A 19,811-nucleotide genomic window follows, 5' to 3' on the forward strand; every position below is an offset into this window, starting at 1 on the left:
AATTTTTTGTTAAAAAGCAATAATACAATGAGCAATATACTTTATATATTAGTTTTGTCAAATCGATTAATCGCAATTAATCACATCCAAAATAATTGTTTGTGTTTACATAATAAATACTGTGTATAATTATTATGTATATAAATACACACTCATGCATGTGAAATATTTGCATATATATACTATGTATATTCAAATAATTTATATATATATATATATATATATATATAAATAAATATTTTATTTATAAATATAACACATTTTTCGTAAATAAAATACATGCATGTGTTTGTATTTTTATATATGTGAATATTTTATATATTAAATGTTTATTTTGTCTAATTTTGATGATTATAACTGAGAACTAAGGAAAATCCCAAATTTATCTCATAAAATTAGAATATTCTGAAAAGGTTCAATATTGAAGACGCCTGGTGCCACACTTTAATCAGCTAATGAACTCAAAACACCTGCAAAGGCCTTTAGATGGTCTCTCAGTCTAGTTCTGTATTATAAAAATACACACAGAAATACATTCTGGTGAAGTGTTGAGAAATGAATGTGTATGTCTTTACCTACAGCCAACATCATCTGTTCAAAATATTTCCAACAACATAAATTTAACTCTACGGACTTACTCAATTTGGCTCAATGAACATTCACAGAAGAACAAGTTAGTATTCGAGGCCCGTGAGACCACTAAGATGGATCCAGCAAACCTTACTCAGTAAGTGTTCAATACATTTACTCACACATATGCTTGATCTTCTGATTCACAGGGTCCAGCTGGAAAATGTGCTCAAACTGCTGAATTAAGTCCAGTCTTCTCTCATATCTCTTTTGCAGATTGGGCACTTTTGCTTGTAAGTATGTTTGCGGTGATAGAGAGTTTCTGGAGGCTTATGGAAAAAATAAGAAGGAAGCCAAAGAAGCAGCCGCTTTCCGTGTTTATGAAGAGCTGTGTAAAACACAAAGTACAGAGGTAACACTGCATCTATCTACTTGAACTGTCTAAAAGCTCATTTATGAGTTGTGTTTGACATCTTATTTTGCATTTAAGGTCTTTGACGAGAACACCAATAGATCACAGAGGTCAGAGGTTGGAGCTTGTAGGTAAATAATGAACAACATTATGATTGACAGTAATAATGCTTGTGCTTTTCAACTGGTCTTACTTTAGGACTCTACATCAGACGTCAATTTAGATCCAAATGACCCACCACAGAACTGAAATTATTAAATAGATAATTATAAAATACTGAAATTACATAATAGGACCTATTATGCTTTTTTTACATTTTCAACGTTCGTTATAGTTGCTGTTTGAGCAGCAAAAAGGTTTCCTGAATCCCTCCAGTGGAAGTTATTCTCTACATCAGTGTCAGTGTTTCTGAACTCCCTGAAACGCCTCCATTGTAATCACAAATTTTCTTTTGGGAACAAACACGTCACAATGTTCCTCAGAATAAAGGGGCGGAGCCTGGTTGAGTTAGAAACTGGCGGTTATTTTAAGGGGCGGGACATTTCCCAAATGCGCTTGACCAATCACAACACGCTGCTCCAGCCGAACCAATCAGAGCGTGTTTTCTCAGAAGGCGGGGCTTCATAGAGACAGGAACTACAAAGAGCGTTACTGACAGACTAGGAAGAGAGGAGCCGCAACAATGGAGAATATGGGGAAATAATGCATGCCAACCTTTTCTAGTAGATCCCAAAAACACAGGGCTTAGAGCATAATAGGCCATATTTTTATTTTAAAAATTATTTGCCACTAAAAATCACATTGTTCGACACAAACCATGTTTATCCTCACTGCAACAGAATCCATTTTCAATACAAGCCACAGTCTAGATATTTGATCTGACCTTGTGAAGTTTTGGTGGTTTTTGAGGATGAGTGGATTTCATGCAACCTGTTTATGTTGCAATTTGTCTCATTTGATGAGCTTCCACTAATTGAAATGCATTTTTCCCCAGTTGGGAACGACTGATTTAAAGGATTAGTTCACTTCAGAATTAAAATTTCCTGATATTTTACTTGCCTCCATCTCATCCAAAATCTTCACGTCTTTCTTTCTTCAGTCGAAAATAAATTCTGTTTTTTGAGGAAAGCGTTCCAGGATTTTTCTCCACATAATGGACTTCAATGGGGACCAACGGTTGAAGGTCCAAATCAATGCAGTTTCAGAGGAAGAGCTTCAGAGGCGCTGACTGATCCCAGAGGAATAGGGTCTGATCCAGTCCAGACAAACCATCGGACGTTTTCCGCTAATTTTTTTTTACACACACACACACACACACACACACACACACACACACACACACACACACACACACACACACACACACACACACACACACACATACTTTTTAACCACAAATGCTCGTCAGCGCCTCTGAAGCTCTTCCTCTGAAACTGCATTGATTTGGACCTTCAACTGTTGGTTCCCATTGAAGTCCATTATGTGGAGAAAAATCCTGGAACGCTTTCCTCAATAAAAAATTATTTTCAACTGAAGAAAGACAGATATGAACATCTTGGATGAGATGGGGGCAAGTAAAATATCCGGAAATTTTCCTTTTGAAGTGAACTAATCCTTTAATAGGCTCTTTTACTATATTTTGTACATGATGATCTGTTTATTTTGACATTTTTTCCTTTATTTAAGCCCTAGCCTGGACCGTTTGAGTATTGCTGATGATTCCCGAGGCTTCATTCTTGACAAAAACTACATTGCATATCTCAATGACTACTGCCAGAAAAATAAGCGTGTGTATGATTTCAAATTAGTGGAGAGAAGAGGCCCTCCTCACAACCCAGAGTAAGTCTCGCACAAACACCACATTTCAGATTTGTTCAGAGTTAAAAAGTAAAACTAACATTTGCTTCTTCAGGTTTGTGTATAAAGTTGTCATGGACGGGAAGGAATACCCTGAAGGACAAGGAAAGAACGCAAAAGATGCGAAGCAACAAGCTGCTCAGCACGCTTGGAGTGAAATTTGCGATCAGTCTGGCTGGACCACACAGGCAGGACCCTTAATAAAAACTGCTATGTCTGTATTCTAGATGTTATTGTTGACTAATGCACATGTTTCTAATTAACAGAGTTCTGAAGATGACACCTCTTCACAAACCCCAGAGACATCGTACGTTTAAATGAACGAAACAACATTACGTTGCATATAATATATGATATAAAGATAGACTGCAGCTCACTGTTTATCTGTTCATAGTAAATCCGAGGATGCACGACTGTCATCAAACGGCTCGTCTGAAACTCCCAGCTCTAGCGATTTCATCATGTTCAAAGACTCATCTGCTGTCAGTTCTCCTATGGCGATAAGTCCCGTAAGTCCAGTCTATGTTATTGGCAGCATTTGCATTTTTGACTTATGAGAGGCTATGAGATTGTATTTTAACACTTTATATGTGAACTTATGAAATACAAACTGTATTACAGTGTGTGAGCCCTCTGGATGTAAAGCCAAAAATAAAGTAAGATTTTACAGTTAATTGCACGTTAATTTCATCATCAATAATATAAAATAACACTAAACAATTATTATTATTATTTTTTTTAGATTAGCACCAACATTTCTTCTGTCACCAATCGTCCAGCCTCCGGGTAAAGAGGTATTGGAACATTAATGTCACACAATGTTATGCTGAACGTATTAAAGTTGAACAAAATTAAGCCATCTGTGAAAAGTTAAATTTTTCTGTTAAGAATTTAAAAAAAACAATGACTGTAACAATGAAAAAATGTGGCGTGTTTAAGGAAGCAAAACATATGTGAAGGGTTGTGTATGTTCGACTATTTTTGATAGAGCTGCACGATTAATCGTTATAAAATTGGAGTCTCGATTCAAATACCTAAGTGATCTTCTTCCTAAATGATAGCTATTAAACCCTTGACAAGTATTTATGACTGTCTTTGTCATTGAGGGTACGCGTTCACACTTGCCATGTTTGGTTGGATTAAAACGAACCCTGGTGCGATTGCTCGTTTAGTGCGGTTCATTTGAACATATGTGAACGCTGCCATCTGAACCCTGGTGCGATTGCTCGTTTAGTGCGGTTCATTTGAACATATGTGAACGCTGCCATCTGAACCCTGGTGCGATTGCTCGTTTAGTGCGGTTCATTTGAACATATGTGAACGCTGCCATCTGAACCCTGGTGCGATTGCTCGTTTAGTGCGGTTCATTTGAACATATGTGAACGCTGCCATCTGAACCCTGGTGCGATTGCTCGTTTAGTGCGGTTCATTTGAACATATGTGAACGCTGCCATCTGAACCCTGGTGCGATTGCTCGTTTAGTGCGGTTCATTTGAACATATGTGAACGCTGCCATCTGAACCCTGGTGCGATTGCTCGTTTAGTGCGGTTCATTTGAACATATGTGAACGCTGCCATCTGAACCCTGGTGCGATTGCTCGTTTAGTGCGGTTCATTTGAACATATGTGAACGCTGCCATCTGAACCCTGGTGCGATTGCTCGTTCAGTGCGGTTCATTTGAACATATGTGAACGCTGCCATCCGAACCCTGGTGCGCACTAAACAAGCGGACCGAGAGCGCTAAAGAGAGGAGTCTCGGTCCGCTTCCAAACGAACTCGATTGACATATGAACCCAACACGGACCAAAGACATATAAACGGACCAAAAACAGGACGTATGTCACAAGATGCGACGCATAGTCAGCTGATTTGACAACGCGGAAAGATTGGTGTATTCTAAATGAATAAAGTTAACGTTAGAGGACAAACGTAGAGCAACGAGGAGGTTAGTGTCTCATCAATATTTGGTCCGACGAGCATGTTTGGAAAAAGCATACCTGGTTCATCTCATCAAAGGACCCGTGTTGCCCATTTGACGGTACAGACGCCGGCCGGCTCTTTTCTGCATAAAACGGAGGAAATCCTGCTGCTGTTTTGGACATTTTATGACCGCTTCATGAGTTCTCAGCTGGTAAAAATAATGCCATGTACACGCATAAAATGATGGCGTTTACACCAGCACACAGCATTGTTTTGAATGTTCAGTAAGTAAGCTTACTTACTTATATAAGCTGACCAATCAGGTTGTGACCGTCTCCCTGTGCCTTTGGTTCGGTAACTCTAGGTTCGCTGTTAAAAATGCCAGTGTGAACGCTAAGCGGACCAGGGCTATATGTTTTGTTTTTGTTTTTTGGTCCTGACCAAACTAACCGAACTACAAGTGTGAACGCACCCTGAGTCATTCATTCAAGAGATTCATTCAAAAACACTGATTCATCCAGTGATGAAGCAAGTGAAGTCTTTATGAGTGAGTCATTGAATCTTTCACTAGAAATTCTAATTAATTAAACATTTTGAAATAGTTTGTGGCAATTGATATTGTGTCAGTAGTAAATTACGTGTTATTTTGTTTATTTAGCTGCCTATTCCGAATTGTGATCTCCACATAAAAAGAAAGTGAATCTCAGTTTATCTAGAATCATGCAGCTCTAATATATGAGTATACAAAAAAAAATGATTTTCTCTTTCCAATGGTCTCATTTTACACAGTTTTATTGAAAAATTTAGCTTGGTCTTTATGAATCTCCAAGTGTAAGAAAAGTTACTTTTTCTTTTATTTAATTGTTTCTTATATTTTCCTCTTCCAATAATTTTCACAGAATATTCCTAACAAGAATGCACACAATCTGACAAAGTCATCTGTAGATCGACCTTCAAACCAAGCTACAAAGTCAAGGTAAATCATACCCTGCTTTAATTTTTACCTGTGCATTTTATTACAAATGCTGTGTCGATCAGGATAACTTTAGAAAATAGTTTCTCCATTGTTCTGAATCTGTTTTTTTGTTTTGTTTTTTTAAATCTCTTTAGGTTTTTAAAAGACTTTGACTCAATAAATCCGCTTGGCAAAGGTGGCTTCGGCCGAGTTTTCAAGGCAAGACAAAAGCTGGAGAACAAATATTATGCTGTGAAGATAGTGAAGAGTCGAGAGTAAGTAAATGACCATTAAGTTTGTCATCTTAAAGGGGACCTTTAATGCAACATTTCCAGATGACCCCTACTCTAACTTAAGCCCCGCCCATAACAATCTGCCCTATTAGCATAGATCCCGCCCTGGTGAGCCGCCATTTCTGTTTCCTCGCTTGTAGCAGCTAGAGATATACAATGTCTGCAGCCAAAAACAAATATTCTGTTGTTGGATGTTCGAACCTAAGAGTCTCCATATACTCCTGTCATCTGAGCCAATGAGAACACCGTGGTTGAAGTTCATTTATGACGGAAATGTGGCGAAGAAAGTCATTAAAGTGTAATATATTTGCGCAAATCATTTTACGCTGGACTGCTTCACAAACGAGGTTCAGTTAAACGCTGGATTTGTTCAAAAGTTTACGACATGTAAGGCCATTACTGACAAGTTTTGACATTTTGGCTGCTTGACATTCTCCAATATTGTTGTTGCTGGAGTATTGTTGAAGAAATTTTAATAATTTAGGTTTGAGTTCACACACGAAGTCAACATCTGTTTCTGCCATAATAAAACACCATAAGACAGTGTCTTTTGAAACCCAGGGGGTAGTGGCGGGAACCCTAGTTTGAGAGTTTTCCCTCATCAGAGGTGTCGGCTAATCTAAATTAGATCAAAGACCACTGTTTGTTGCTTTTCATTTAAATTAGTTCTAAGACAGAAGGGGGGCCATTTGTGTGTGTGTTTCTTACCTCCCCCCTGTACGGAAAGATACTGGGAGAATGAAGGGTATAAAAGCTTCTTTTTTCTCCTCAGTTCACACTCGATGCAGGCATTACCTGGTTGTGTTGACTGTGAATTCATTCTTGCAAGGATTAAATCTTTATAAAGACACAATTGGCTTAGGTTTGTCTCTTATTCAGAAATGCAACGGAGTTAACATATTTTTTGCCACAACAGTATCCAAAGCACGAGTTGTAAAGGCTCCGCCTTCTTCTGGAAAGGAGGTGGGAAACAGCAGCTTATTTGCATTTAAAGGTGCAGTGTGTACATTTTAGCAGCATCTAGTGGTGAGATTGTGCATTGCAACCGGCCTCTGCTCACCTCTCCCTTTCGAAGCACATAGAGAATCTACGGTGGCTGACACAGGACAAAAATGGCATCGTCTGAGACAGCAGAGAGTAGCTAGTGTTCTCTAGAGAAGTTTGTCCCTTTAGGGCTACTGTAGAAACATGACAGCGACTTCACTTTAAGGGGACCCCCTGTGTGTGTGTGCGAGTGTGTGCGCGTGTGCGTGTGCGTGTGTGTGGAAACGGCTCATTCTAAAGTAATAAAAACAAAAAAGTTAATTATTTAAGGTCTTTATACTCCACTGTAAACACACTTATGTATATTATATTGCATTTCTGTCAATAGATCCTCATAAATACTACACACCGCACCTCTAAAGGGACACGCACAAAAGTGTTTTTGCTCACACCAAAATTGGAGCAAATTTGACAAGCTATAATAAAGGATCTGAGGGGTATTTTAAGCTGAAACGTCACACACTGGGGACACGATAGACTTATATCTTGTGAAAAGTTGCATAAGAGGTCCCTTTAATGTAATTTGATTGGCTTTTATTGGCTCTACATAACATAATGTTATGACATCATTTGTATCTCCCCAGAAAAGCCCTTCGTGAGGTTCGTGCTTTAGCTGGTTTTAATCACCCCAACATCGTCCGCTACTACACAACTTGGGAAGAGGAGACGGCATACAGACACGATTCTTCAGAGACCATCTCAGAGTAATTCAGCAAACACAACTCGCTCTAAATCAAATCACTGAAAGTGTTTCATGACTACTCGACTCACACTAATTGTTGAATAGTCATGCAGTCCCTGTATTTCTACTCATATTAACATGTATTTGTATTGGACTTTTTTTTTGGAAAATTCTTTCTGCTTAAAATCCATGTTATCTATATATTGGCTTTTAGTTCTGGCAGTGGCTCGGGGACAGAGTTCCTCTACATTCAGATGGAGCTTTGTGAGGGAGACACGCTTTCTGCATGGATTAATACAAGGAACTCTTCAACTGAACGTTTCCCAGAGAGGAGAGCGGATGCGGCACAGATCAGCAGAGAGGTTCTGACGGCTGTGGAGTACATTCACGCTGAAGGCTTGATCCACAGAGACCTTAAGGTGAGACCTCGCTAAAATGAGCTAACATCAGGCTCGTACACAAGGGGTCATTAAAGGGTCATTAAACCTTAAACCAAAGTTTAAGGGATTTTTTCAAAAGAAGTATGTGTTGAATAGGGCTGTGACAGTGGCAGGTTTTACCACCACAGTGGCTGAGTAGCACCGGTAGTGGTTGGACGGGCAAACAGTTTTTTTGTATGTGAATACTAGACTGGATGCCAGCTGAACTTAGCCCCGCCCACAATATTTTTAGGTTGGGCGATTCGGTCTGCACTCGATCCATAGAGGAGTAATTATCCCCGAACAGAAACTGTTGGAACTAATGAGATCATCAGGGCGGGCTTTAGACGATGACGGACAGATGATCAACAGTAACGTAATCATCACGTCATCAAAGGGGCTTGGATTATATTTGTTCGAATCCTAAACGGAGAGCTTGTTGGTCTATGCATTCAGCTCTGTTGACATTTGACAACTAACGTTATGCGTCGCTCCGTTGCTCTAAATTGGTTGTAGGTCTATCCAATTGAGGTCTTTCCTGGTTGGGTTGAAACACGCCCCATAATCACAGCCCAATGGAGCATCAGACTCATATTCTGACTAGAGCTGAGGATGACCATTAGCCTGACGTGCTCATGCTCAGCTCTAGACAGAATATGAGTCTGATGCTCCATTCGTCATTTGTCGCATTTGTTTCGACTATTATGTGATATATAGACCCATGAGTGCGAATTTTAGCAGCAACCATGCCAAAATAACACACATTTTACCCCACAAACACCATTTTTCCCTGGAGAACCCCCCGAGAAGCTATTGTTTAGGGCTAGTAGTTGGCGGGTTTTGTTGGAAAAACTTGGCAACCCTGTCTGCACGCTGGAATAAACGATCTTTGCTGGTGTTGAAAAAAAAATAACATAATTTAATGATACACAGAGTACTTACCAAACAAGATCATCATTTCTGAGAGAAATAGTGAAGGTGATGCAGATACAAACAAGCTCTCCGTTTAGGATTCGAACAAATATAACCCAAGCCCCTTTGATGACGTGATGATTACGTTACTGTTGATCATCTGTCCGTCGTCGTCTAAAGCCCGCCCTGATGATCTCATTGGTCTGAACAGTTTCTGTTCGGGGATAATTACTCCTCTATGGATCGAGTCCAGACCGAACTGCCCGACCTAAAAATGTTGTGGCCGGGGCTAAGTTCGACTGGCATCCAGGCTATATGACCACGTCAGGCTATGTGAATGCTGTTTTACGTGAATATTATGACACGAGTGACGCACAGCCCTTTATTTACAGAATAAATGATAGGTCTGGAATTAAATGTTACCTCGCAGCCATGGAAACATTGCTTACAAACGCATGCAAACGAAATGTTTTTGTGACCACGCAGCACAGCAACCTCACGTAAACGAGTAACTTCGGACGGCACAAGTGTGTTGATGTCATTCACAGTGACTGCCCGATTGCAAGACGATAATGTAGAAAACTGCAAATTTCGCTGAAAGGTGACAAGTTCCACCCCTGGCTAATATTTATGTCCAATGTGTTTTGGAGAAAGCATTTATTTCATAATGTGATTTAACTCTACTTTAAATTCTTTTACTTCAATGAAAGGTTAGCTTTTACCAAAAAAAAATGTAATGAAAGATCAAAAGGATAAACAATGTAGATTATTTTTACAGCCATCATTGTTCTACATTGTATATCTTTTGTCATATTTACCAGGGGGGCCAATAATTCTGACCACAACTGACCAAAAACAGCTTTAATTGAAACCAAGCTCCCAAAAAGACTTGTTTCGGATTATTGCATCATAGTGCGATGAACGACCCTGAAGAATGGCAACGCCCACTTCTACGTCATTGCCTGTTTAGCCCCGCCCACAGATTCATGCGTGTCATTTTCAATTTATGAGATAAATATTAGTATTATTAACTATTATAGTGTTTATTTACTTTTTTTGTTTTCTGTTTGCATTTTTTAATGTTTAGTAATTTTGCTGTGTGCATTATATATAATTGTTTTATATATATGTATATGTCTATAACATGAGGTTAATTTCAGTTAACATTTATTTAAGGAACACGAAACAATTAATGGGTTTTAATCATTGACTATAACCCAGTTTGAAAATAAATTCTCAGCTCTGTTTCTTTGTTTCAGCCGCTAAACATAATGTTCAGCAGTGACGGAGGAGTGAAGGTTGGAGACTTCGGCCTCGTGACTGCAGCAGAAAATGACAATGATGATCAGCTCCTGGAGCGGACTAAAAGAACAGGAACCCGTAGTTACATGAGCCCGGAGCAGGTGAGTCAAGAGGCGTGCATTAATGTCAACACATAAAACGACTGAAGCGCTCACTGAAGAATCAGAAAGTAGAGTCGATTTTGATTTATTTGTTGGTTATATTGATCAACACAGTGGTTTAATGCTTTTTGTGCTGACTTTTGTATTGTTATAAAATGAATATTTAGGAGAATCAACGATCCTATGACAGAAAGGTGGATATATATGCTATGGGTCTCGTATACTTTGAGCTCATCTATAATATCAGCACAGTGCATGAAAAGAAAAAGGTTTGACTCCTCTTTTAATCCTTTATATAATAATACAATCTATGCATTCATCTTGAGCTATATCTGATTTGTTATGAGTAAGTATGTTTTTTGTTGTTGTTGTGACTTTTAGATTTGGGATGACGTAAGAAGTAGGGTTTTTCCACCAAATTTCTCCCAGAATTTTAGCTTTGAGGTGAGTGTAATTCCACGATCAAAATGCTGAACTTGAGCATGCATTTTCTTTGGTGTACATGCAGAAATGATCAATGCCTGCTTGTTACTCAGAGGCGAGCATTATCTAACATGTTATCTCATTCTTCACGGCTGCGTTACGTGTGATGCTGATGAAAAAGCACAAGCTCATTGAGCGAATGTTGAGTGCCAGGCCGGAAGACAGACCAGACGCCACAGAGCTGATCAGAGAGCTGGAACAAAACTACACAGTCCTGAAGACAGATAAAGACTGATGAGATCTCTTCTCTTTATGCCTTTATAATAATAGCAGTTGCTTATACTGTAACATTTAAGGCGAAGCACTACAAAAAGTGCTTTAGATTTAGTCAAGATTTCTCCACTTTTTGTAAGTCGCTTTGGATAAAAGCGTCTGCTGAATGATTAAATGTAATATGTCAACAGATGGCAAGTGTGCAATTCAGTCTTAAAAATTTAATTTTAATTTACTCATCCTCATGCTTTTTTTGTTGTTGTTGAGCAGAATGTCATTGTGTCCCACAAAAGAAAAAAAACTTAAGGGTGAAAAAGTACAAATCATGCAATTTACATTAGGTCTAAAGCTCATTTCTAATCAGTATCGCTGTAATTCATTCTGTATGTTTACATGAATAATCTTGACATTGCTGATTCACTCCGTTACCTGTTTGTATGAATTGCCGTCAGCTTTTATCCCTGTCTTATTGTGTCTATTGCATAATATTCGGGGCTTTTAATCTTTTCTACAGGTTATGGAATCATATCTCATGTGGGGAAAAAGTAAATTTGAGGCAGTATTCTTTCCCCATCTTTTGCTGTTTGTGACTCTGACTGGATATTGTTGGGATGTTCTCATGAAAATAAAAGTCGGTAACAGTACATAAACTCTTAAATTGCCAGGTTGTCATTGTAAGTAAGAATCCTGTTGACTGGTTAAAGAAAGCTCAAATGAAATGTCTACTCATTTATGTATAAATTCTTTTACATATGTAAAAGTTCAGAGTGTTAAAACTTCATATTCAGTAGTAAAAGGGAGTGACGTGGAAAATACATGACGAATGATTTCACCTTAAAGGGTTAGTTCAATCATGTCATTTCAAACCCGTAAGACTTTCATTCAGCTTTAATTTAGGCTTTTATTCACCTGTAAACGTTCATCAACTCACACATCTAATGTTTTCTTGACATGCGAGAACCAGTAAGGTTCACTCGTGTTACGCAGCAGCTTCAGCGACGTGATAAAGCCAGGTACTAAGGCACGAGGACCCTGAATTTCCAGCAAAAAGTGGGTTGTACCCCCAAAAAATAAGAAATACAAATAAAGAAAGAATACAAAATAAATCTATTTAATCTAACAAATACTCTAGCTCTTAAATAAACTGAGGTCAAATAAAACAGGCTTGACTCAATATACATAGAACACTAAGGAGACCTTGAAAATAACACAACTGACCCCTTAACTAAAACAACAGACAGGCACGGTGAGCTCACTTAAACAAGACAAGGGGAAACATACAATCAACATTTTATAAAGCAACAAGTTATTTGCAAAACAAACAAAATCAAAGTAAATAAAATGACAAACTAATAATATTGTAAACCTACAAATAATAATAGCAACGAGTAAAACCTCAAATCAAATTCCGCCCCCACCTATGACGTCACTTCTAGTTGGTATCGACGAGCGGATAAATCTCCGCTGCTGCATGAGCGTCTGAGACCGCAGCGACGGAGGACACACACACACACACACAAACCGCAACCAACGCCATCCCTCTCAACTCCAAAGCATCTCACGGTAACTTAAACTCAATAGAAAACAAGGATCAGAAGAAACTAACAGAAGTAGCACAACGCAAGCCGGTGAGTGTGCACTCCAAACCGCCGAACGAAGTACTAAATAAAGGATTGCAAATATGTCAAACAAAATCTGTGTAGCGTTTTTATTATAAACAAACATCTATATAAAAAATGTAAAATGTTATATTAAAAACGTCCAAATTAAAGGGTAGATAAAGAGAAATGCATGCATGCATGAATGGATTGTTATGCATCACATCTGAGCTTCATCAAGAGGTTTTTTCTTCTGTTTGATGTTGAGCTTTATGTTCGCTGATCAATGTTACTCTGTTCATTGTGAAAGCCCGTTTCCGCGCCACCAAATAAAAGCTACGACGTTTTATCTCAGAATTCTGACTTTTTCACAATTGCGAGTTATAAAGATAACTGAGATATAAACTCGCAATTGTGTGATTAAAAAGTCACAATTCTGACTTTCCCACAAATCTGAGCTTTTTTCTCACACTTGCGAGTTATGAAGTCAGATTTCTGGGATAAGAGATATCTGGGATATTTATATTTGTATTTTTTGTGGCGGTAACGGGCTTCCTGTTTCATCCTGTAAACTAAAGCGATATAGTTCTTTCTGAAAATATTAATTAAACCGCTCAATATGGATTAATTTTATGATCTGTTCATGAACTTAAGTGGGACAGTAATTAAAGAAGTGGCTGAACTGTCCCTTTAAATTAGTTCTGCGAACTTGCTATGCTCAGAACAGAGCGCGATTTGCCACCCATTACTGTAAAATTAAATTATTAATATATAAATAATGAAATAGTAAATTTTGTATTAAACTGATATGTTTCCAAATAACCAATAAACTATTTTCCCCAATACACATTTTTTGTAGAATAGCTATATAGGCCTAATTATAGGCCTAGGCTATCTACTATATAATTTCCAATTTTCTGTAGCCTAGGCTATGTTAACTAAGAAATTGAAGAATAAAAAAAAATGTTCACGATATTGACTCGAAACTTACTAATGGGCGTGTTATAACATGTTAGAAAAGCACAGCCGAGGAAAGCCAGGAGGAAACGAAACTGAAAGTTAAAGGCTGGTTTAAATTCCCACACGGAATTCGTGAGAGGTTTGGTCTCTGGACCGAGAATCTGACAGCATCTAAATCTGGACCGAAGCAAAATGTCTGCCGAGACTGAAATGGAGAGGAAGATCTTAGACTTCTTGGGACGAAATGGCAAAAGCACAGCTTTGATCATTTCTAAAGAATTCGGACTGAACAGATCCATCGTGAACAGGCATTTATACAAACTACAGAAATCAAAACAAGTGTCCGGAACTAATGAAACTCCTCCTGTTTGGGATCTAATGGAGAAGAGGAATGAAATCAAACCAACACTTAAACCAGAGCAAAAGTCCCCGGCGACAAGAGACACATGCGAAGAGAAACGTGTTAGGGATCTGCTGAGATCAGGAGCTTTAAAAGCCCATCAGGTCGCCAAAGAGCTGGGACAGCCATCAAAAACCATAAAGAAACAGCTGTACAGCATGGAGCGGGAGGGAAAAGTACAGAAATGTGCCAAAACCAGCATGTGGACACTGAATGAAGAGGAGGAGAGCAATGGGAGTTACACCCCAGAGAGGTTTGTGTTGTGTTTATTTGATTAAAACAATCGTGAGACTGTATAATGCATGGTTTGCCAGTGTTTAGGATAATATATTTTTTAAATGGTGTGTTATTGAATAGCTCCTGTTTTATTTCCCATGCAGTGATTTTAGACTGGGCTCAAATTCAGGGTAAGTCCACCAAAGAGAAATGTTTTAAATACATGCATTGTTTATAGGATAATGATGATGAATTCTGTATTGCTGTTTGACATGTGTGTCATCTGTAGGTTGTCTCAGTGTTTTGATGTGATCACAGTGCTTGGTAAAGGAGGCTTCGGTTGTGTTTATAAAGTAAAGCATAAATTCGATGGCAAGATCTACGCTGTGAAGAAAGTCGTCTTAACTCGGTAAGTTTATACAAGTCATAAAGTTCAAATTTTTTGTTGTCATTATTATGTGTTACAACATAAAAATCACAGAATTGACATTTGATTATACGTACATTCATTCATTTGTCCATGCATTTGTTAACTCATGCATTTATTGAATTGATGCATTCATGTACACATTAATTTATTTATGCATTAATTTATTCATACATTTATGTATTCATGCATTTTGTTTATTCATGCATGCATTCATTTATTAATGTTTCATGCATTTATTTATTTATTCATGCAATAATTTATTTCCTTATTCATTCATTCATTCATTCATTCATTTATCATGCATTAATTTATTTTATTCATTCTTTTTTTCATTCATTCATTGATTCGTTCATTCATTCATTATTCATTCATTCGTTCATTCATTCATTATTCATTCATTCGTTCATTCATTCATTTAAAACAGGGAAGCTGATTCCGAGGTGAAGGCATTGGCCAGGCTAGATCACCCACACATAGTCCGCTACATTACATGCTGGCCAGATTCTGAGAACTGCACATCAACGCGAGAAAGAAACAACGTGTCCAAGTAAGCAGGTCTCCATTGCTTTTGCTAAAACATTGAGTGCTTCTCTATTATGACGTTTATGTGTGTTATGTTCAGAACATCAGGCTCTTCATCAGATGTAGTGACCTTTGAGAAAGCCGGCTGTGAAGAAGATGACGATGATGATGATGATGACGATGATGATGATGACGACGATGATGATGACAACGATGATGTCACATCAGGAATGGCGAGTCTGGTTGTGACAGCAGAGTATGTCCAGCAGTCGTCTTATGAGACACTTGTTTATTTTACTTCTATATAGTGTGAAATTTAAAAGAGTAAACTATCATTACAGTGTTCGTTCAACTGGTCACGGCTTTGATTGTCTGTTCTCAGATCAGCATCTGCCGCTGGGCCCTCAGGAAACCTGGACCCTTTAAATCAGTGAGTTTATTTCTTTACAATAAATGCATGATACAACAACTGGATTTTTTGTAAATAACAGTGTAAAGAGTTCGTAGATAAGGAAGGAAGAGGACAAGGGGTCGGCTTGGACTGCTGACGTCTCTTTTATTTAATCACTCAAAATCAACAACGTGCACACTTCAGCGTGTGACTTTTCCTTTGCTCAGTTTCGGTTTCGCTTCCGGGTCGTTCCACTTCCGGGTTCCGGCAAGCTCAATGTCTCTGTGGGGAACGTCAGCAGTCCGTCTCTCTCTCCCATGCTTCCGATTCTGCCAGCGTTTTAAGCTCTCTCCACCATCTATGCTCTCCACACCCATTACTGGAATCAGAAACAGGTGTTATCAATCTGCGTCCAACCCACTCACTTACCGCTCGTCCCGCGGCTCTCTCTCCCGCTGCAGACCTCGCTGAACCACGCCCCCCTTGCCACAAACAGATTTTATTTTACTTTAACCTTTAAACTAGTCCAAAAACAACCATCAATTTAAACCAAACTGCTGCTCTGCATTTCCCGGATCATTTAATTTAGCATTTAATTTCACGATCATACATGCAATTACACAAACTCTCCATAATTTTGTCATCTTAAATTTAAGATGGATTAACAATTACAAACAGTGTGTGATTACTTACAAATTGCAGTCCATTACTGATTACTTTTAGATTACTTTTGACTTGACTTGAAATGCATTCTTGAATAAAATAATTGAGTACAATATTTATATGAAAATACAAAGAAAAATAAAATATATTTAATTCTTTGTATCATGTAATGCATATGTAATACTGGGTAGTAACGCATATAATTAGTTACTATTACAACTAAAATATAATGTTTCTCAAAGCTGGTTTGGTCACAATACTTATTTAATTTAAAGGGCCAGATGAAAGAACCAATGTAAGCATAATGATGATTTGAAATGTCTCTGTTTCAGCAGCGAGATGTATTTGTTGATCCAGATGGAGTTCTGTGAGGGAGGAACACTGACTGCGTGGATAAAGGACAGAAATCAGAAAAACAAACAGAGAAACACAGAGGAAATCCATAAAGTGTTTCATGAAATTATCAGTGGAGTGGAATACATCCATTCAAACAATCTCATCCACCGAGACCTGAAGGTATTGCTTTTAGTGACTGGGAGAATATTGTGATTTACCATGCAAACGAACAAGCTTTTTCCCATATTCAGCCATTTGTGCTTTCCTTTTAGCCTGATAACATAATGTTTGGCACCGATGGCAAAGTGAAGATCGGAGACTTTGGGCTGGTGGCGGCTCAGACCAATCACAGCGGTGACCCTATAAAGAGGTCAAAGAGAAGAGGAACACTGCAATATATGAGTCCTGAGCAGGTGACACACTTTTATTATTAGGGACTTTAAGCAACAGCCACTGATGGAACGGCAACAGCGACCGGAAGTAAATGTTTAACTGCCGTAGCCAAAGAACGCAAAATATAATTTGACCAAATATAAAGAAACATGTAATTTAAAAAGCAAGTAAATGGTTGCTTTTGGCATTAAATTATAAACAGATACAATTAAAATTCCACATAACTATATTTACTTATCTAATCTGTCACGTATTACTGACTACGGCAAATCAGCTGTTCTCCCGTAGTAGACGGTTACAGTAGAACGTCACGAAGTAGCATTTAAAGTCACGCATGCGCAATAGAACGCCAGAACGCCGTTGCCGTTCCATCAGTGGCTGTTGCTTAAAGTCCCTAATATTACTTTTTTAGTGTATTCACAAAGATTAGAGCTATTGTTTTTTGTTTATATGAGTACCCTTACCCATTTGTGAGGATTTTAAACTATTTTATGTTTAAAATAAATAAATACATTTATAAATAACCAAATACATAAGTAAAATAATACTAATAAATTAAATATCGTTGTTTACCGTAGGAAAATAAGAGGAATTATGATGAAAAAACAGACATTTTCCCCCTTGGACTCATATGGTTTGAGATGCTCTGGAAATTGTCCACTGGTATGGAGAGAGTGGAGGTCAGTATTTTCATCAGTATTGACTGTATTCACTGTTTGTAGTGATATTTCCAAACATTGTTTTTAAAAAAATGTTTTTTGACATTGCAGCTGTGGCAAGATCTGAGAAATCAAAGGTTTCCGGAAGGTTTTTGTGACAGTTATCCGACTGAAGTAAGAAATTTGATTTTACCCAGGGTGCGAATACACAATGGGGGGGAGTGGGTGCACACACACACACACACACACACACACATTCGATTCTGATTGGCTGGAAGGTGTGCAATTAAACCGTTTAAAGCACAGCTGCTCCGCGACTTTTAGTAATAGCTAAAATAGTTTTCTACTCAATCGCTACAATATACTTCTCAGCAACGAGGCGGTTACATCACTATTCTGAAGAAAATAAACACAGCTTCGTTGTTAATAGAAAGAGACACTGAACAGACACAGGTAATACACACACACACATCACTCAAGCGATAATTAATTCAAATAAATGTAATCTTACACACTTACTGCTTTATCTCTGTGTCTGATTCAAAGAATGGTGGATTTAATAAGCCATAACTGATAAAAATAACTATCATTTAAATCTGTCCAGTCAAATATTGTGCTGCAAACATCAATAACAGCTTAAAGTTGTCAATACTGGCCAATGACCATGGTATAAGCGGGATAATCCATGGCTAGCAGTGCATTAAACGATTTTAATACACGACGTGGAGGCAAAACCTTACTATTATAGTAATAAACTCAACTGTCACTCATAATTGACTGACAGATAAACTGTGCGCTCCCATTTCAGTGTTTTGTTATTTTGGATCCTTCAGCCCAACCCCAAAAGCCCTCCGTGAATCGCACCCTGCTTTTTCTGCACATAAATATTGATTTGACTGAGTTTAGCCCTTTTTTATGCATCTTTTCCAGAATAAATTCATCAAGGAGATGCTGTCCTTTACTCCAGAGGACAGGCCACATGCAAAAGACATCAAAGGAAAACTTGAGACGTTTTTCTCTCTGGATCAGAATCTGCTAAGCCAGAAAACTATCTGAGATGTGTTTGTAATGAACCTGCCTCTGTAGTTTGGTGGAGAACGTTTTACCGCAAGAGTACTTCGGACAGGCTACAACTTCCTGTTCTGATTAATTTCTTGATGTATTCATTATTTAATGAACTGTTTAATGATCTCTTATTAAGGAGATATCATAAAGTCATAAAAATATTGAGAATTATTCTCAGATTTTCTAATATATTTTAAATATTTCACAAGTTGCACTTCATTGTCAGTCTAAAAATACATTTTAAAGATGTTGTGAGGCTACTTTTTTACAAAAACTGACCATGAACGTAATTTCACATCATTACTGTAATGTTGGATGCAAAATTGATGCATTTATGCAATTATGAGTGCTGGGAACAACTGATTATTTTTGACAAATGTGCTGTATGTGTACATGTGTGAAATAAAAGAAAAAAATTAAGAAAAAATAAAATGTGTCATTAATATGTGTTAATACTTACAATACTTATATATTATAGAATATTGTATAAAATATTAATCTCACATGGTTTTAAATTATATTAGTTTTTTATTACAATATTACAATAACAAAAAATTGTAGCATACTATTTTTATTTTATTTTATTGCTTTAGTTTGGGGGGATAATACTATCTTCTAAAATGAAAACATAAATATAAAAAAATCCAGGTGTTTTTTTTTTTCGATCTAAAAAATATTTCAAACATATTTTCTTGAGAATATCGTTTTGAATTGTAACCATTTTAGTTTTTTTTTCTTTCTTTTTTCTGTGGCAGTGCTCGTCTTTTTCCGCTAGCTGTCGCTGTTACTGCGCTGACGCTGATTATCCTCACGTGCATTTCTGTTCTACACAACGTCTGCAAGTTTGTTATTTTTTCCTTAAATATATACACGAGATTAAAGGTAATGTTGCCTTATAGTCATTACTGTCGAAATTACTGGAACAAGATGTCAACTCGGAGGATTCAACAGCAACTACAGGCCAGAATGATATTAATTTTCGACTTAGCTGTAGGTGTTGACTCTTATGTCAAA

At 37.6% G+C, this 19,811-nt stretch overlaps 1 protein-coding gene across 1 annotated transcript in view; it reads left to right on the forward strand.

Annotated features, from left to right (window-relative positions):
- The window catches only part of LOC137045572 (probable serine/threonine-protein kinase ifkA), a 22,197-nt gene extending 3,023 nt beyond the window's left edge, over nt 1-19,174 (forward strand). The window contains exons 3-30 of the mRNA XM_067422280.1: nt 582-727; nt 847-982; nt 1,061-1,113; nt 2,669-2,821; nt 2,895-3,027; nt 3,106-3,146; nt 3,234-3,348; nt 3,461-3,495; nt 3,582-3,633; nt 5,660-5,736; nt 5,871-5,990; nt 7,637-7,756; nt 7,949-8,153; nt 10,325-10,468; nt 10,636-10,737; nt 10,850-10,912; nt 11,073-11,162; nt 13,891-14,375; nt 14,503-14,529; nt 14,628-14,747; nt 15,193-15,315; nt 15,391-15,546; nt 15,673-15,720; nt 16,677-16,860; nt 16,953-17,093; nt 17,652-17,753; nt 17,844-17,906; nt 18,663-19,174. Of these exons, the coding sequence (XP_067278381.1) occupies nt 582-727; nt 847-982; nt 1,061-1,113; nt 2,669-2,821; nt 2,895-3,027; nt 3,106-3,146; nt 3,234-3,348; nt 3,461-3,495; nt 3,582-3,633; nt 5,660-5,736; nt 5,871-5,990; nt 7,637-7,756; nt 7,949-8,153; nt 10,325-10,468; nt 10,636-10,737; nt 10,850-10,912; nt 11,073-11,162; nt 13,891-14,375; nt 14,503-14,529; nt 14,628-14,747; nt 15,193-15,315; nt 15,391-15,546; nt 15,673-15,720; nt 16,677-16,860; nt 16,953-17,093; nt 17,652-17,753; nt 17,844-17,906; nt 18,663-18,788 (3,360 nt within the window). The 3' untranslated portion in view covers nt 18,789-19,174. The remainder of the gene's footprint in view (nt 1-581; nt 728-846; nt 983-1,060; nt 1,114-2,668; nt 2,822-2,894; nt 3,028-3,105; nt 3,147-3,233; nt 3,349-3,460; nt 3,496-3,581; nt 3,634-5,659; nt 5,737-5,870; nt 5,991-7,636; nt 7,757-7,948; nt 8,154-10,324; nt 10,469-10,635; nt 10,738-10,849; nt 10,913-11,072; nt 11,163-13,890; nt 14,376-14,502; nt 14,530-14,627; nt 14,748-15,192; nt 15,316-15,390; nt 15,547-15,672; nt 15,721-16,676; nt 16,861-16,952; nt 17,094-17,651; nt 17,754-17,843; nt 17,907-18,662) is intronic.
- Nucleotides 19,175-19,811: the final 637 nt, after the last annotated feature.

Source organism: Pseudorasbora parva, chromosome 17 (assembly GCF_024679245.1).
Source record: "Pseudorasbora parva isolate DD20220531a chromosome 17, ASM2467924v1, whole genome shotgun sequence".
NCBI classification, from domain to species: Eukaryota; Metazoa; Chordata; class Actinopteri; order Cypriniformes; family Gobionidae; genus Pseudorasbora; species Pseudorasbora parva.